Source organism: Erpetoichthys calabaricus, chromosome 18 (assembly GCF_900747795.2).
Source record: "Erpetoichthys calabaricus chromosome 18, fErpCal1.3, whole genome shotgun sequence".
NCBI lineage: Eukaryota > Metazoa > Chordata > Cladistia > Polypteriformes > Polypteridae > Erpetoichthys > Erpetoichthys calabaricus.
The window spans coordinates 42574562-42593225 of record NC_041411.2 but is presented as its reverse complement, the minus strand read 5'-3'; the positions used below and the strand labels follow the sequence as shown (position 1 = coordinate 42593225).

Sequence of the window (18664 nt, the reverse complement as noted above, 5' to 3'; positions counted from 1 at the left end):
TTCTAAACTGGACACAAACTGATATTTCAAAGTTTCTGCCTTTATTGGGTCAATCAAGAAATATTAGGGGACTGTAGCAAGCACTGGTCTGGGTGGCATTAATTATTGCTCTTATTCTTGCTTTTTAAGTTTTGGCTTTTATTATGCTCTGATCATTTAAACCTTTTCTTATTTATTAGCTCATAAGTGAGGTAGTTGCTTCGCTTCACTTCAGTGTCATTTGCACGCGTGTCTGTATAGTTCTTCATAAATCATCAGTATCTAGATACAATTAATGGATTAAACTCCACAGGAAAACTGTGAATAAAATGTTTATGGTAAAAGAAAGTTTGCATTTAGAAATGGTAAAAATGCACATTTCTGAATTTTGTTTACATGTAAATATACTAGCACATATTTCTGAATGCAAAACAATGGAATAAAAGGACTGATTAAACAATGAGATCATTTAGAAGTTAAGACTGAACCATTTATTTGTGAAACTGGTTGGAACGAAAACACCACAGCTGCAATGATAACCCCAGCACTGAACTTGGAAACCCCTGATTTACGTATATTTTACTAATGGTAGATATGCAGATGTATCCACACACGGTAGACTGAAAGGATTGTTTGTATATTATTTTGTATATAGTGTGTAGTGACATGTAGATGTGTATACTACACCATATAGGCCTATATGATGACAAGAGGATTACACATACTGTAAGAATTTCACTGTACTCTGTACACGTGAAAATATTGGACATATATACAGTATTATACATTCTGTAACTTGCAGAATGCATGAATGTCCCCTTTTGTTAAAATACTGGCAACCTTAGAAAGACGGTCTAAGTTACTGTATTACATTTACTACACTTAACGTGACAGACAGCTATTGTGTATTTACCAAAACATGATTTATTAAGGAAATTGCTGTGGTATCAGTGCTTTTTACGGCTTATGCCTAATGTTTATTCAGTGCTCTTTACCTTTTTGCAGGCCGCCCGTTTATGCAGACTTCTTCGATCGGTACCTGTAAGTTTGCTTTATTACGCATCAAAAGTTCCAAACTTTACACCCCGGCTGTAAAAGCTTGAACTTTCCCTTCAATCAGTCAATCTTACATTAAAAGAGAGGGCTCCGCAACAGAAACAAAATCCCCAAACTACTAAAAGCGCTTTGAAAAAGAGCGGGCAGAGTACAAGCACGTTATTTGTATGACGACACAGCTGACAGCCAATCACCGACCGCTACGTCATAAGGACCTAGTAGAGGCTTCCCAGGTAGTTCACGTGTATCACTGTGAAACAAACAAGACGAGGAAGGTCAGCGCATGTACTTGGACACTTTCAAAAAAAGGTAATTAAAAAGGTTCCTAATACATACTTTGCTCATGTATATGTATAGCATTATGTACAGTATATTATACAAACTTTCATAAGATTAAAAGTCAATTCGTTTGCGCAACCTGCTGCTGTCAGTATGTTCTCGTGCAGAGCTGGTGTCTTGTGCCCAGTTTTTTGAGATACTGTATTCTAGTTACAGACGGGGCGCCAGTCTCCTGAGTTTTGGACCGTTCCTAGCTGGCAGAAACCCACACCTAAGTCAAAAACAGGTTAACCAAGAGAAGATTGTATGGAACAACCACCACAAAATCCACCTGGAAAAGCCAATTGAAAACTGTTTATACTTTAAGTTAATCAAAGATTCTCACAAACTCAGACTGTTGAAAGGTGTTCATTGTTCAGTTTATGTACTTCTTTAAAAAGCACAAAATACAAAATAATGTTTCATTGTGGTAGGGAGTAGTGTAGGATTGATTATTATAGATTGAAGATTCGATTGAAACTTTCAGAGTATGAATTGCCTTTTTTAGACGTTTTTAGACTTTGACTAATAAAAAGTCTCTACATTCGTATGTTATTGTATATGCATCAAAAATTCGTGTTATCTTGTTTATCCCAGCCGAACATTCCAATTTATCAGATAGATTACATAACTAACTGTACTCCTGTTCCACCCTTTTTCATTGCATTAAAAAGTGCCGTTTTTTTCCCCTCTCCATTTATAACTTGTTTCCGCTGTAGCACCGCCGACTCTGCCACCAGAATGGAAACGGCTCAGGGTGCCAAGATCACAAATCACTGTGCAAATACTGCAGATCTCTCTCGCATTCTCTTCTCTTTAGCTGTTTAAATTGCTAATGTGTTTTAAAGGCCCCATCTGTGACCACAGATTTGTCAGCCGATTATATTATTTTTCTCTTTCTAAACACTTTTTATTTAAAAGTTCTTTCCTTGCTAACGGGAAGTGGCGGCCAGCCTTTTACATGGAAAAATATTACTCTTTTTTTTTTTCTTTTTTTTCCCACACAATCTACATGGCGTCAATGTTTTAACAGGGTGATTTTAAAAAATGGTTTAACAGACAGAGCAAACCACTACTGATCCAGCACCAGGTGATTAAAAGTGAATCCCTCTTCAAATTTGTTTACACTCCCTGCAACCCATTCTTATTATGTCCAGTCACCACTTCAGCAGCAGCACCTGAACACAGAGTGAGCATCCATTAGTCCTTGCTTCCAACCCTGCTGCTCATTCATTAGGGGCTGTCACAAAAGCAAATAAATGTGTAAACAATACTAGCTCCAACAACTCGATAATTAATAGATTATTAAACATATTGTCTTTTGCCCCCAGACTTAAGCCATTAATTGTATGTGGGCCGCAGGTGAACTTTTATCAGGACATTTGTATAAGGGTGTTTTGCTTTCATGATTAAAATATTTTTCTCAAGATTGCCATCCCCTTAAACTTTTGTAAGAAAGAACAAAATTGAATATGGGTGTAAAATTATTTATAAAAATCAATACATGCACTTTTGTAATCGTTTACCTGTCGACCTGGACACCTATGTCCTTCTTCTCCATTTTCAATACATTTTCCCCAGAGTTCTCCTTTTTGCTGTTTAACAGATTGAGCACTGGCTCAATTTCTTTAAGAAGGTCATTATTTTCAGCTCCTCCATTGACCAAAGAGCCTGGGTCGAGATCTGTAGCACAACTGTCTTCTTTTAAAGTGTTCTGGCTAATGAGGGAAGAAACAACACCATTGATCTGTATCATAGGGCTTAGCACTTGCCCACTGTCTCTGCTGCTGCACACATCCACTGTGGAGCCTTCAGGTTGAAAAGGGAATGGAAAGAGGGGCCTGGTTACCCGGATGGTTTTTCGCCTTCCATCCCCAGTAAAAGTAGTTTCCAGGTGAGTGGTAAATCCTTCTGGGCCTCTCAAGATCAGGACCACATGTGTCTCGGGAGAAATGTTTTTCAGCATTTCTAAAGCACTCTCGTATTTCATATCTACCACAGGGCAGTTGTTGACAGCCAGAACAATGTCTCCAACTTGAACCAGGCCGCTTTCTTCTGCCTCCCCACCTCTGATTAAGTCTGATATGATAATAGGAGGCTTACAAACCCGCTGCTTCACCAAAAACCCAAGGCCACCCACTTTCCTTTTGAAAAGCCTTACAGAAATTATGTTGGGCTGGAGCTGCTGAACACAAAATTCAGTGTCTTCCATGGTGATCGGGCAGGTGGACCAAACTCGGTACGAGTGAAGTGTGAGCTTTGTCCCAAACGTTGCACTCTAACTTGTTTGACTTGCTGAGAATGTCACATGTTGCTTCTTGCGCAATGGTCCATTTTGTGTGGCTTTCCTGCAAATGACAAATATAACTCACTAAAAGTAGGACTGATAATTGAGACTCAGATGCAGCACCCTCACTGGCTCTGCGCACTCAGTGCACACTCCCTCTCTGTGCTGCCTCGTGACAAGCCTGTCTGCTACAGTAAGTGGAATCTCAGCTGTAACATTTCCTGGCTGTATACACTATCCTACATCGCCAAATGAGGATCATGCAAATACAGTACATGGCTAAATTCACCAGTCTCCCTGCTGACAGCCCCCCATGGAGCTGATCTTTGTCAAACCTTCTCTTGGCTGCTACTTCAGCTAAGGGGCAGCAGACACTCAAGGATGAGTTAAAGGAAGAAGAGATGGACTGATGAATTACCTTTAAAATTCTTACAAATCCAGTCAGATTTAAACCTTTCTAAATGAATATCAACATATAAAGCTTGACTTGTATCACACTTTATTTTTATTAAATTCAGGCGCTGACATGTTAAATCATATGTCATTAAGAAAAAGGAAGAGACAGTGTCAGGAGCTAAAAATAAAGCCTCACAGTTTAATGTCCATACCTTAAGCATCAAGCCCCACCATAGAGAATAAGACATTAAAAAGTCAAGCCGAACACAGCACACAAAGCCAACCTAATGGCAAAATGCTCAATACCAAGAAAATCTTATCAGAGGAGCTTGTGGTGTTTAATAACTAACACCAATGAACACAATTTAGCTTTTTTAACTAGAGTGCACTCGACGTAAGACATGGATGTGGTACTATTGGGATCTTAAAGTCTAGTGAGCACTAACCTAATCCACACTTACACTTCATTACTTTTACCAACACTCACACACCAGCAAAATCTTAATTGCTCAATTATTATTATTATTATTTTTTGCTCAATAAAGGCACAGTGCCAACTGTGATTAGAATCTTCATTAAGCAGAGTACTGACAGTTTCTAGAAATCTGACACCCTGAACTGCATTGCAATGAATATATTCTGTTAATTAGTTGTCCTTAACTTAATTTGCTCCTATGCATTATAATGCATAAGGACAAAGTAGTAGTTTGTGAAAAAAATGCAAGATATAAACAGTTATCTAACTGTGCACTCATATTGTTAGTATCAATCAACTTTTCTGCTGAAATCACCATGGAAACACTGGAGTTTAACTTCACAGGAAAGAGCTTTTTAAATGAAGCGAAGGATCCATTTTATGCCAATAGTCTTATAAATATTTATATATTTGTGGCTGTTTTTGTGTGTCAGTGTGTGAATTGAACATTCATTTAGGATATCATTTTGAGGTTACATTGTTGAGAATGAAGAATCCATAACAGCAAAATATTTTCTGAACACTCTCTAGAAAAAATGTAACTGCAGCTCAACATTGTGTATCCTTTTCTCATATGGAGTGCTGGTGCTCCGTGTGAACTTGTCGTTTGGAGTAGGACCAGAAAATGCAAGGTTCAGTCTCTGCCTCTGAATGATAGTTTGCCTCTGACTAATCAATTAATGTGCCAATAGCCTTTATGTTATTATAGATTAAAAAAAATGTTTATATAGAAAGCATCTTGAGAGGTATTCACCATGAGAGGTGCTATATAAAAAAAAATCCTTATGATTCTTGTCACTAAAAATTTTCCATTATGAGAAAGAATGGAGGTATTGTCTGATGTTCATTCTCTGGGCTTCTTGTATTTGAATGGCTGCTAAATTACCTTTATGAGAGCACTAGTATAAATATGCCCTGCGATTACTTGGCGTAGTATCTATGGTAAGCTCCTGTAATGCTTTCTGGATAGGGTCAAGTTCTCCATGATCCTGAAAAGGATGAAGTGGGTTTAGATAAACGATAAACCATTAGTGGACACGCTATTAACTCCAATATTGAAAATAGCTGGTTCTAATTCACCATGCAATCTAAACAAACTTGTCCTACCTAGACATAATTAACAATTGCAAGCAATTTAAACTACGTCTGTATAATAGTGACCCTTTTGGAAATGAGAAGTCCAAATGGGTGGGAGTATTTCATGCAAAAAAAATTGATGGACCTCAGCTTTAGTTTATCTGAATAATTTGGAGTTAAAAGTGGTGGTGTTGGCAGAAAGGAGCTTTAGATGCTTAAGTCTGTGCCAAGCCCCTGTTGTTTTGGCCTGTTTTTCAAACATGAAACCCCAAGGGGATCCACCTACCATTCTCAATGTTGTGAACATATATTGATGCGCTCAGAAACCCAGTGTTACCCCAGGAACCATTCCATCCTAAATGTTATCAGTGTATATCAACATGCTTGACACTGCAAGGTGGAAACACAACCCACACTTCTCAATGTTATAAAGGTATTTCATTAGGCTTATAACTCAAAGGGGGAACCCTCCACTCTTTGTTTCTACCTTTACACCTATAAAGGGATCCTGATATCTTCAAATCTTAGAAACTCCCCTAATTTGAAATGTAGTCTGTCTTTAAATTCTCAAATTACCTAACTATCTGTTTATAAAACAATAATATACTATTAGGATGAATGGGACTCTGTATTGTGGATATGTGGGAAAGACTGGCATTCTGTCTAGTACTGATTCCAATATTGCATCCAGTGCCTTAACCTCTCCTTACCTTGGGATGGAAAAAGGGTAGGTTAAGGGGTAATGAGTTAAAATGTTTTACTTTTGCATCATATGATGAAACCATTTAGCATATATGGCTATAGCACATTGGTGCAGTGGTGGTGCAATGGTAGCGCTGCTTACTCTCAGTAAGGAGACCTGGGTTCGCTTCCTGGGTCCTCCCTGTGTGGAGTTTGCATGTTCTCCCCGTGTCTGCTTGGGTTTCCTCTGGGTGCTCCGGTTTCCTCCCATAGTCCAAAGACACGCAGGTTAGGTGCATTGGCGATCCTAAATTGTACCTATTGTGTGCTTGGTGTGTGTGTGTGTGTGTGCCCTGCGGTGGGCTGGCGCCCTGCCTGGGGTTTGTTCCTGCCTTGCACCCTGTGCTGGCTGGGATTGGCTCCAGCAGACCCCTGTGACCCTGTGTTAGGATATATCGGGTTAGATAATGATGACTGAGTTCAGACTGATTTTAAATTTTGGATACAATTTCCCCGCTAAGCCATCAGGTTATTAAATGTTAATAGTGTCTGAACACTTCTTGATTTTTTTAAAGCTGATGTTACCTGGTCAACATAAAAGTTATAGCAATTCCATTAACAATTCAAGGGTGGGGTTCAGCTGCTCCTTTACAGCTACTGTAGAGCTACAGCACTACTAGATGCCTGCTATAGGTGTAACGTCAGTCTCCAATAAACCCCCACCTCATAAATAATCAGAATGTTGGATCACATTGACAACTGTGCCTTTGTGATAGGCAGTAGGATGGGACCCCAGAATGACATAGTCCCCCTCCCCAAAGCAAGTGATTTGTCACTTTATAGTTTCATACCTGGTAATGTGTACATTCAACCTGAAACAAAAGGTCTGTGAACCAAATACCTGCAACCTTCTATAGGGACCACATGTACAGCACCACAGTCATCACTCTCCAGCCTTCCTTCAACGGTTGGTACAATATAATTCAAGATGAAATGAAATCAACAAAATAAATAAGGCATTAGAGTACTTTTATAAGAGGTTTAATTTGTAGAACTGTCCGAGGTACGTATGTTTTAATTGAACTCTTAAACATTATGATATACTGTACATTTCCTGAAATTAAACTTTTTACAGTTTTGTACTTGGCACCCTTCTTCTGCTCTTCTGTAGTCTTCTCTACGCTTCATTCTATGGGTTTTCCACCGGGTCCCCTGTTAACTCCGAAGACGTGTTTATTACGTTAACTTGTGTTCCTGCAACTCGGGTGGTGCTACTAAGTGTGTTCTTCAGTTTTCTATTCCAGTTTGAAATGTATTTAAGCGCATCATAGTTCCTAATAGTTTAATGTTCTTTTGAAAGCGTATGAAACAGAATAGCATTCGTTATCTGGCTCCTGATTTGATTCGTTTTGCATTACATAGAAAGTTGTATTATTATGGGGCCGCAGTCGTAGACAAGACGAGAATTTGCATAGCCAATGAACAGATTAGGATTCGAATCTGGACTGTGAAGTAGCAGTCCTGCTCATGACGGAAAGCAATTACCATTCAGATTATATCTTTGTAGTATTTTTATCTTTGAATAACGTGCTCTGCCTCCTAAGCACTGATTGAATTCATCGTGAGAATAACATAGTCTATTCTGATCGACATTAGTTTTATTAGAGGAATGTAAATTAAAACGCAAAAGCCTAAATCAAGCAATCGTTACGCATTAAACTTTAAATGTGCTAAATGTGTGGGGTAAGGACTGTCTTCAGGCGATAAAGCGAAACTTTTTCGCACTCGTATGTCTTTGAAACTCTAAAGAAAACCTTAGTTTTATTACATTGGCGGGTCGTCTCGGTTGAAAAGAATGGAAATAAGTTAAGGCGGTCGCTTTGTAGCTCAGTGTGTCTCACACAAACGTACGAGTTATAATTAGGCTGTACCGCATCATACACCGTTAAAACAATCCGAAGAACGATCAAACTGGAAAGACAGTGTGTCCCATGTGACCGTGATCTGCCACTGAGTGAGCCTTCGGGAAATCAAGACAGAGAGTCGAAGCTTTGAATGTTGCCAATGAAATCTGATTGACAGGTCGAACGTGTAGGAGGAGAGTGCTGATGCAATTGCCACAATCTGGCCCTATAGTGTGTGTTCTTACGTTAATAAACCAGAAGGCGATTGTGGTTAAATGTAAGCATTGTGGAAGTCTTAATCTTATTAAAGTTTGCACTGCACAAGAACATAGAAAGAATCTGAAAGTCTCACAAACTCCAGCAGGCACCAATGGGTTCCTAGTCATTAATTCAGGCAATGATGTCCACAATTTTGATAGCTTCAGGCTCTCCCTCTGACATTCAGTCCCTGCCAGGAATGGTTTCTCCTTTGCCCCGGTTTAGCCTTGTACAAAATGTTGACGTTCCTTACGTAATATTTCTTGAGCCTATATGCGTTATTATCATTATCTGGCTGACTACTTTATACAAGGGGACTTACAACATCTGAGGATAAAGCGGGTGTATAAATGGATGCTTTTCCAATTGGAGAAAAAGCAGGTGAATTTACGTAATCATCGTCATACAGTGCCACTAGCAGGATTTGAACCCACAAAGCCTTAGCCACTACGCCATACTGCTTTGCAGAGAAAATAGCCGAGAAAAAATTAATTTAACCTGTCTGTAGGGAAACATCGAAGAACACACTCAACTTCGTCTTAATTATTGCGCGTATTCTTTGAGTTTATGCTATAGCTTCATCCCCAGTACCCGTACAATTTGACAGCAGAGACATGGTTTCCTGAGCAGCCCTTGCAATCAAAGTGACATTTTATTTAAAAATGTTGTTTATGGATATCGTGCAAGTTTAAGCTGTTATGATAAAGAGCTTATTGGCAACCTTAAAAAACAAATCTTTTTTGTTTAATCTTAAAACTTGTTTTCCCCTATCGCAAACCAAAATAGGTAAGCTAAATGTGCTGTTCATTATTTATTTTGCCACATAAACGCACATCCCCGCCAATTTGTTATATTCCAAGAACCAGTCGGAATAATTCCTCAGTTGTGAATTTATTTCAAACTTATTTGAAATAACAGGTGTTACATAAGTCACTCCAACAACTCCTGAGTTGACTTAACACCCCAGAACGTTCCTGCAACAACCCACCGGGTCCCTTGCTGCCTGGTCTGCCTGTTTTAACTGCCTGATCAATAATCCAACACAATTCATTATTTTGACCAATCTCAATGACAAGAGTATTTAGTCAGTTAGGGGCTTACTGGAATTCTGTTGCATCTCCATAGGGAGCAATTATTGTTTTCCAAACGAACTGTCCACATGAAAGTTCCGGAAAGAACCTTTATTCTGTGAGATTTGTGACAATTTCCATAAGTTACCATGAGTATATGATCTTATTGCATACACTCACACACGCAAAGTTTAGGTTTTCTTGATCTGTTTGTATATTTTTAGGTAGGTTAAAGATTTCCGTTTCTGTGCCTTTTTCTGAGCCTTTTCTGTACCCAAAGAACCGCGAAGAACCCTTAACATAATACAATTGTTCTTTGGGAAGCAATGGCTCTACGAGTAACGAAACAACCCACTAAAGTGCCAACCAGTATTTATAAGTGTACTGTACCATACCGGAATGTCCTCATGTGTTAAGAGTCTGGTATGTAACCTCGCCCACACCTGAAACTCAGTCCCGTTCGGCGTTAAATTCAGTTGAGGCAAATAACACCTCTAGCCGAAATACGCCTCAGTCAGTAAAAGTTAACAAATCCCGAAGGCTCGTGTGAAAGATTAAGTTATTTGCACCTTGTCGGTGACTACACGTGTGATGAACTCTGGCCGATCAAAAACTGGTTAAGTGGACACAGGAAACGGATGAAGGATACGAACAGACTTATGCGTGATGATCTTGGTGTTGTTCTACCGGCTATACGCAGAGACGAACTAATGACAGGCAATGCAGAGCGCATTTACAACGCATCTAGTTATTGTGACTCTAACCGTCAATCGCTTCACTGTCACATACGTTACTTGCACCGTAATACATGTCTTGCCCAACACCTCAACCGATTCTGAAAATCAGAATTCTTCGTGTATTTTTGTTAAAATTGTATTAATGTGTTCTCACCCTGTGATGTCCATAAATTATTCTTGCCTTGCGCCCGATGATTACAGGGATGGGCGCCGACTATACCCCGCGACCCTGCCCTGGATTATCAGGTTAGGAAGATGGATGGATGGATGGATATTGAGAGATGTTTCAAACAGTGGTTTCAGTAAATACATTTCCTACTTTCACATGAAGTCGTTTCTGCGTTTCTGAAAGATTATCTAAACACCCATTCGTGTTGTATTTGTTTTATTCATACATTGATACTATTCGGTTTTATAAAAGCTGTGCGATAACTTTACTCCCTATCCAAAAGCATTCTTCTTATTGGGAAAAATGTACTTCAATACGGAGGTGCCTTACTACGCAGACAGCAAGCTTTATTCGAAAACTATAGCAACCGGATGCTAGTAAAGCACAACAATAGGCTATCCTCCTTTTCTGAATTGTATTTCGCTATAGTCTGAAGTCTACATTGAACGGGAATAATTCACGCATACAATAATGATAAAATATTTGGTATAAAATGTTTGGTTCCAATCCAGAACACTCCGATCCCTAAAGTAGCGGCGTTAGCCACAGCGCCACCTTGCCGCGTTAATGTTAGGTTGACAACATTCTTACACTGGCCAATCTTACTCGGTCACCGCTTCTGTCTCAGTTAAACCACTGGAAATCAAGTGAGTTGGTGCCCAACGTGTCCACTAAAAGGTTTATTAATGGAGAAGAAATGAAGGCTCTGTAACTTTCGTTATTGCTATTAAAGGGCGAAAAGTGAACTCCGCCTGAACCTTAGCAACGATTGAAACCTAAGCATATCTATGAAAAGCGTGTTTCCTGGGAAACGATCATTGTGGCTTTATTCGTCTGATTTTTTTTTTTTTAGTTTCCAAATCGAGCTACGCCTGTATAGCATTTTCTGTGAATTATGTCTCCTTTTGAGACATTTGAGACTTAATGTTAATCAGCATTCTTACTGTTCTTTATACTAATTCATAAACTTTAACACTTTAGTAGATGCACTGCTTGTCTACTGGATCGTTGGAAAAAGAGGGATGAACTGGAGTAAGGTTAATTTAAAAGCACTGATAACAAATGGATCTGGTGGCTGTGTTCTAGATAAGTCCTTTAGTCTAAGTTTAAACATGATACACGATTTTACATTTTTTGTTAACATATGTGAAGACTTACAGTTCGGGAGTGGGTGAATGAAGCAGACCCGCCAAGCTTGGACGGAGTGGCACAATTGTAAACGCAGCAGGAACAGCAAACTTTTTGTACGCTCTTAAAAATAAAGGTGCCAGAGTGGTTCTTCAGAGCAATGCCAAAAGACCTACATCCATATGAAAGTTCCAGAAAGAACCTTTCATTATTTAGATCTGTAACAGGCTCCATACAGTACCATCAATAGATTGTAACAGATGCCAACGGGTCATGATTTTAAATCGTGCTGTACACGTCCAGTAACACGGACTAAGTCCAGGTTTTCTTAAAGTATCCTTTTAAGTAGCCTACCGTAAATTAAAGATTTCAGTTTTTTTATATATATTACAAAGTTTTTCAAAGTGCAAATGACCAATTTCATATGCAAAGAACCCCTTTCAGGATTAAATGGTGCTTTGTCAAGCAAGGGTGTTACAAAGGAACCACGCAACCTAACAAATTACTATTATGTTTAAGAATGCAGAAAATCTGGGATATATGAGTGGTTGTAAAAATGTATAACAGTCTAAACATTTGCTTAATCCATTGTAGCTGTGTGCGCAAGGTGGCCACTTCATCAAAGAGCCCACTCCTTTAGGCAAACACACTTGCACTTACTTCGGTGGCCGTGAGGAATTGTCAATCAATCAACCTAATCAAGATGTCTTTGTATGATATTACATTAATGCACAGGATTTGAATCCATGCAGGGCACTGAACTGTTGTGAAATGTCAACGCGACCCACTGCGCCACCGTGTAAAACTGCGAAAAAACAGATATCGGTTGATAACATTAAAATACTTTCCCAGTTCACTAAATACAGTATAACATATGAGATTTTTGCAATTATTTTTTTTATTAAAACATTTAACAATTTAACGTTACGGTGTAAAATAACATATGAGTATTACTATATTTCTTAATGCATTGTAATCGTGCAATAACTGGTAATGTAATAACAAATGCTAAATAATAATCTTTTAATTGTGTCGCGGGAATAAATAAATATGTTGCAGGTTTACAATGAGGACGCACGTTACCGGTGAAGTCTAGCAATGTCTGAAGATTCCAATGCAATTACCTCCCATCATGACTGAAGTGTTTATTGATCATGAAAAATAGTACAGTGGAGAAGAAGAATGTTGTCTTCTCCAAAAGAGATTTCATTTTAGGATTAATTTTTTTTTGTAATACTGAGTTGCAGGGTGGTGCAGTGGTTGGCGTGCGTGTCACAGGACACCCAAAGACATATGTGGATTGTGAATCCAGGCATGTAGAACGGATTTCGCTGTTATGAACCAATTTTCCTCAACACTCTTAAAATCACTGGTTCTGAAATGGCACTGTACTTGGTTGTGTAGTAGATCCATTACTTGACAAAGAGCTTCAGGGAACAGTGTGTTGCATATATGAAATAGGTGCTTTGAGCTTTGACAAGGTTTATGGGCAAAGAGAAACATTGAACCTAGCAGCATAGTGACAGACCTGGAAAACCTGAACTTAGCCTATGTGATTTACCTGCAGCAGTCCTTTTAAAATGAGGATCCCACTGGTATTTCACAGATTTGTTATCGTTTATTGCTGGTCACTCATGGAGTTACGGATCTAAATAAGTAAAGGTTCTTTAAGAGTGTACCTGATTTTACGTTACATGGCCATAGCTTCATTATAAGTGGAGTTGTTGCAGACGGCAGTGACACGGGGTGTGACGCTCAGTTATAGGATTTTACAGCTCCCCCAGTTCACTGTTTTTTTAACAACTGCCTGCAAATTCAGACGTTTGAAATGACTGGAGTCCCTAAATTGGCTGGAGTTACATTCAGTGAAGCTTCCATCACAATTGCTGCCAAGTCAGACTTTGGCTTTCCCAATACACTGAATTAAAACGGATGGATTAATTACTATTGATTACAACAAACCACCTTATTTTCTTTGTTAATCTTTATTAATGAAAAACAACAGCTATCAAGACATAATTAATAACTAATGTTTAAAACACGTTTCCTCAGAGCGTAACTTTATAATAATAACGCCATATAACGACACTTTTCAATAAAGTGAGAATTTACAGTTAAACATAACATCGTCGTCGTTGGGGGGCGGCACTTCCGGCAGCACTGAGCCCAAGGCAGAAAGCAGTTCTGGACTGGGTGCCAGTGCTTTATAGATTCTAGCCAAGCACTCATATTTACACGCTACTCTTTGGAGAAACAAGTCCCACTCTACTGAGCATGTTTACTCACAGTCCGTGTGCTAGGTTGATAGATTGGCAACGACTTTTTGTTTTATTTCAATTTCGCTTTGAGGAGAATAAAACATAGGCAAATTTGCGTTTGATTGACACGTACACGAATGTATGAATATGGTAATTTTCAATATCCTCTTAATATTGTCTATGGTCGCAAGGGGTCGGAGCAGGACCTATCAGCGTGGGGCGCAAGGAAGAAAATGGCAATAGACCAGGTCCTTTGCAGACACATCCACGAACTCAGATTAATACTGAGCCAATTTACAGTGGCCGATTTTCCCAACGCGCAGGTCTTAAGATATGAGAGAGGAAAACCAGGGTAACCCGAGAAAACCTCACGTACACACAGGGATAACTTGGGAACTCCATACTGATAGTGACTAGGCAGGGCTGTAAACTTAGCAGCGTCCATCTCTAGTCATTCATTTGTTCGTGCATTTTCCGAATCTTCTCATGCAATAGGTTGAGGTGATATCGACCTTATAAGGGTTCCGCAATGTAAATATCAAGAAGCAGAACATAAAAAGACAGCGTCAGCCTTCTCCAAGTGCAGAATAGGCAATCATTTTCTAACCTGCGTAGTCCTGAACAGGGTCGCGGGAGTCTGTTGGAGCCTATCCCAGTTAGCATATAGGTAAGGTATAAGGTAGCAAACCCTGGACTGAACGCCAGTCCATCGCTTGACAAACACACACGGGCCAATTAAAGTTCGCCAATTCGCCTAACCTGCATATCTTTGGACTGTTGGAGGAAACTGGAGCACCGGGAGGAATCTCACGCTGACACGGAGAGAAAATGTAAACTCCACTCGAAACCTGTTCTGGTTACTGCGCGTCGCCCATCAAATACAGAATAGTTTAGAATACTTGTAAAGAATCATGCAACATGACGTGCCACAGCCTCTGTGAACAAAATGCTTGACGTATGGATTGAGGCAAGCTATGAAAATTAAAACAACATCCTTGGGATATTATAGAAATAACAATAAATCATAATATCGCACATTGTAGAACTGCAGGAAATCGTACGCTTACCGTGGAAGTGACTGACAGGTGACTGAACTTTTCTATCCTCTGAAGTCCATGTTCTAAGCCAAAGCCTTTTCGTCAACTTCAACCGGTTGTTGGGAGCTGTGTTATCTGCAATCGCTGGGAAACCGAAGTGGCCAAAGCGTAATTAACAGAACAACAGACAGCAATTCCGCTATGTGCTCATAGTTGTGTGCTAGAGAGCGAGATGCCCGCGTTCAGACAAAAATATGTGTCAGCGCGGCTATAATGAAGTACACGTGATTAAATAAAGGTGCTGCTTTTATACTGACAGACAACTGCTGACCTTATCTTTTGAGACAATATTGACAGAAGGTCACACGAAAAGCCAAATCACCGTTCGGTACCCGTGTCTTAACGCACAGATCTTAGCGTGGTAAGCAACAGAAAGAACAAAATATTTAACTGCACACAGCCTCGTCCCACTTCTTATAAGGAACGGAATTTTAAGATCGCAACATTGCAGTGGTTTCCAGTCCGTTATTTATATTTAAGTTTGGCGTTCAGTCTCGGCTTGTGGCAACAAATGGTTTGCCCATCAGCTGAGTCTGACAGCAATGAAAGATTCATTGGCATTTTGCCGGTGAATTGAAAAGTCCTTTTCCGGACCGCGGATATTATATAGTGTGTGCGAATTGGTCCAATACAGTCGACCAGCATCATCTATTTTAATTTCTGATCTACGTCCTTCCTTATACTCTGGCATGTTGACCCCCACTACCAGTGATGGGCACCTGCATCTGTCCTATTACCAATTCAGACTCTCAAGTGTACCACCCTGGCCATATGCCCCTATGGACTCTCACCTGTATCCGTCCTCACGTCGTCTGTCACCTGAGTTCCCCCTGATGCTCTCCTTTGCTGTTCGCCAAGTGTGCTTTCCGGAGAGGACGACGCACTATAAATATGTGAGACGGGGACCCTGAGAGGAGCGCCCGAGCTCGTAATGTGGCAGTCGCGCCGTCCAACCAGCGTCGGGGGTGTGGAGGGATTCGAGCGATCTGGCAGAATCGGAGGCAAACAGACAGGGAGGCACAAGGGCGCAGGCATTCAGAACAGAGGTTGGCGCTCCAGGGGATCGCAGTCTGCATGGCAACGGAAGGCTATATAACATTGTATCGCTTCAAGTGCAAGTCTTACATTCCCATAATGTTCTGCGTTATGTCATCTTACATGTTTACAGAGCTTCGTTAATTACAGCTCAGAATGCAGATTTTAAAGCAATCCACTGCCCAGCATCTACTGTTGAATACGGAGTGTGTGCTCGAAAAGTATCAGACGATTGAATGGTCAGTTATTGTATAGTGTTCACCTATTCGAGTATATGTTCTATATTTCTCATTATGTAAATCAACTGTGCACTAGATGGCGATTGTTTAATCTTGCACGCATTGTAAAGTTTACTGTTTTTGGTGTTAACTACAAAAAGCGCTATAATAAAATAAAGGTGGCTTGACTTTTAAAAAAATATTGCGTAGGTTTCTGTTTCTGCTTATTACAAAGTGATGTTTTTTATCACATTTGTTGCTTTTATAAAGTTTTCTGTGACAATGATATTTGTGTAAGGCACAACAAAAAAATAAATCTGCGCCGTGTGGTTTCATAAATGTTTTTCACAACATCATATCCCGTCGAAAGCCGCAGAGGTCCGAAAGCATTAACTCACAGCCATCTGATTTGTAGTGGCCCTTTAAATTAAGCTGCCCTTCAGAGGAATGGGGTAGATATCACAACCGGACATCAGAGTAATGTATAAATTTCACTCACAGAGTGATCGGAATTTTGAGGCAGCAGTGCTGCGCCATAGACTGCCAGTTATGCATGGTATACAATAAGCATGATCTGCCTGTTCACTGCATGGTGTGGCTAATTCACGCCCTATCCTTGGCCCTGTGTTTAGAGAAACAGGCACCATTGTGTGCATTTGCTGTTATATGCATGTGTAACAACATGGGCAGAATCCTGCATAAATCCCAGTTTTAATATTTGCAGGTAATAATATATACGGGAATAGTTTAGAAATCCCAATTTCATCTGGGTGATTCTTGTCATTATGTTTGGTGTCAGTGACAGCCTCCAAGTCCTATTACTGCTCTAGATAAAATGATTGCCTCTTATCCAGCTGCTCTTGTACTTTTTTTCCTACTCTCTTAAAAATACATGGCACTTTACTGAGTTGTGTACTGTAGCTCCTTGCAGCCCCATTGATTGAGAAAAACCCATTTAATTTTTTTTGTGAAAGGTTCTTTACAACAGAACTGGTTCTTTGGGCTAATGTATGGAAAAATAAGAAATCTTTTATGTATAGCAGGCAACCTAGCAGTGCATTGACAGATCAAGAAAATCTGAACTTAGCTTGTGTAATTGTATGCAGCAAGAATCCATTGGTATTTCATAAATCTGTTGCCATCCATTCATGAGGATTTATAAACATCAGACACAGATTTTTATAAAGATTCTTTCTGTATCCTTCATATGGATGGTTCTTTTGGGAGCCAAAATGGTTCTTCTATAGCATCACCCTGAAGAATTCCATTGGCAGCTTTATTTTTAAGAGTGACAGTGACAGTTAATGCTTATAAATTTGTCTGTCTGGCAGAAGGGAAGAACCAATCCTGGACTGGTCGCCAATCTATTGCAAGTCACACTCACATGCCCACTTGTGTTTAAATGAGTTTAATGTCACTTGTGGCAGGAAAACCCAAATGCCCCTCCCCCCAATGAAAACCCTAAAAATGGCAAAGAAATTTGCGTCTTTATTAGATCAATGGTAACATTGGTGAAAATATTGAATAAAATCACAAAATCTGCTTTCTTTTACAAAACTATAAATGTCACTTTTAAACGTAGACTAAATACTGGTACTGTATGCATTTTCAAAGATTGCGGCCCAGAGTTGGTGTGTTTGAAATATATATTCGCATTCTGTTTTTATTGATGTGTATTCATGCAGGTAACGCAGATCTCCTTCAAGTGTACGTGTTAGATAGGGGATGGTAAACTCTCTTTTATTGGTGGTAAGCTACAAGTTTTAACCCTAATGGCATCTGAGTTGGGGGTTTTTAAGCAATTAAAATAATTTCAGCGGTATTCCACTACAGAAATCAACTGGAACTTGTGGGACCTGGCTGCTTGTTAAGGAGAGCAGGAGGCCTATAGGCACGCTGAACAGTGGGCAGTAAGATGTGATTATAGGATAAACTGATAGAACACCCAGGAAGAAAAAGAAAAAATGGAATTTGAATACTGCATATCAGATAGTGTACAAAGGAAGCACTTATGGAAGTATTCCACACCCATAAGAGCATACAGAAGGCTAAATGTAAAAGTTACTACAAAAATAACTACATAGGTGGGATACACAAACATGAATACATAAAGTACAAAATAAGCAAAAACAGCACAACAAAATATAATGCCTCTTTGTATGTTCCCAAACAGGTTTTGAACCCCTGTCTACCTTTTGAGGTGGTTTGCCCAGTTTCCTACTACAATAAAGCAAACAAACTAGATTCTGGCCTTTCTTCTTTCCCATCAGCTGAGAGTTCACTTTTTTCTTCTCCTATCTCTGCATTTATCTGGCCCCTGCTTTGAAGGGTCTTTAAACCCCTTCCAGAGGTCACTTCAGGTCAAGTAATAGAATCACTTTCTGAGTCGGGGTGACTTTTCATTTATTCCGAGGACACCAGGCTAATATCACATGTAATGACTCCACATTTAGCTGCACACTTGAGCTTTACACTGATCTTCACGGAGCAGGTTTCCAAGACAGCACATCAGATGCCCATA

General features: G+C 39.6%; 1 protein-coding gene across 1 annotated transcript in view; it reads right to left on the bottom strand.

Moving 5' to 3' along the window:
• nos1 (nitric oxide synthase 1 (neuronal)) overlaps window positions 1-15991 on the bottom strand; it is a 66623-nt gene extending 50632 nt beyond the window's left edge. Inside the window, exons 1-2 of the mRNA XM_028824481.2 lie at window positions 15682-15991; window positions 2880-3701 (exon numbers count right to left, since the gene is read on the bottom strand). Coding sequence (XP_028680314.1) covers window positions 2880-3565 — 686 coding nt within the window. The 5' untranslated portion in view covers window positions 3566-3701; window positions 15682-15991. The remainder of the gene's footprint in view (window positions 1-2879; window positions 3702-15681) is intronic.
• Window positions 15992-18664: the final 2673 nt, after the last annotated feature.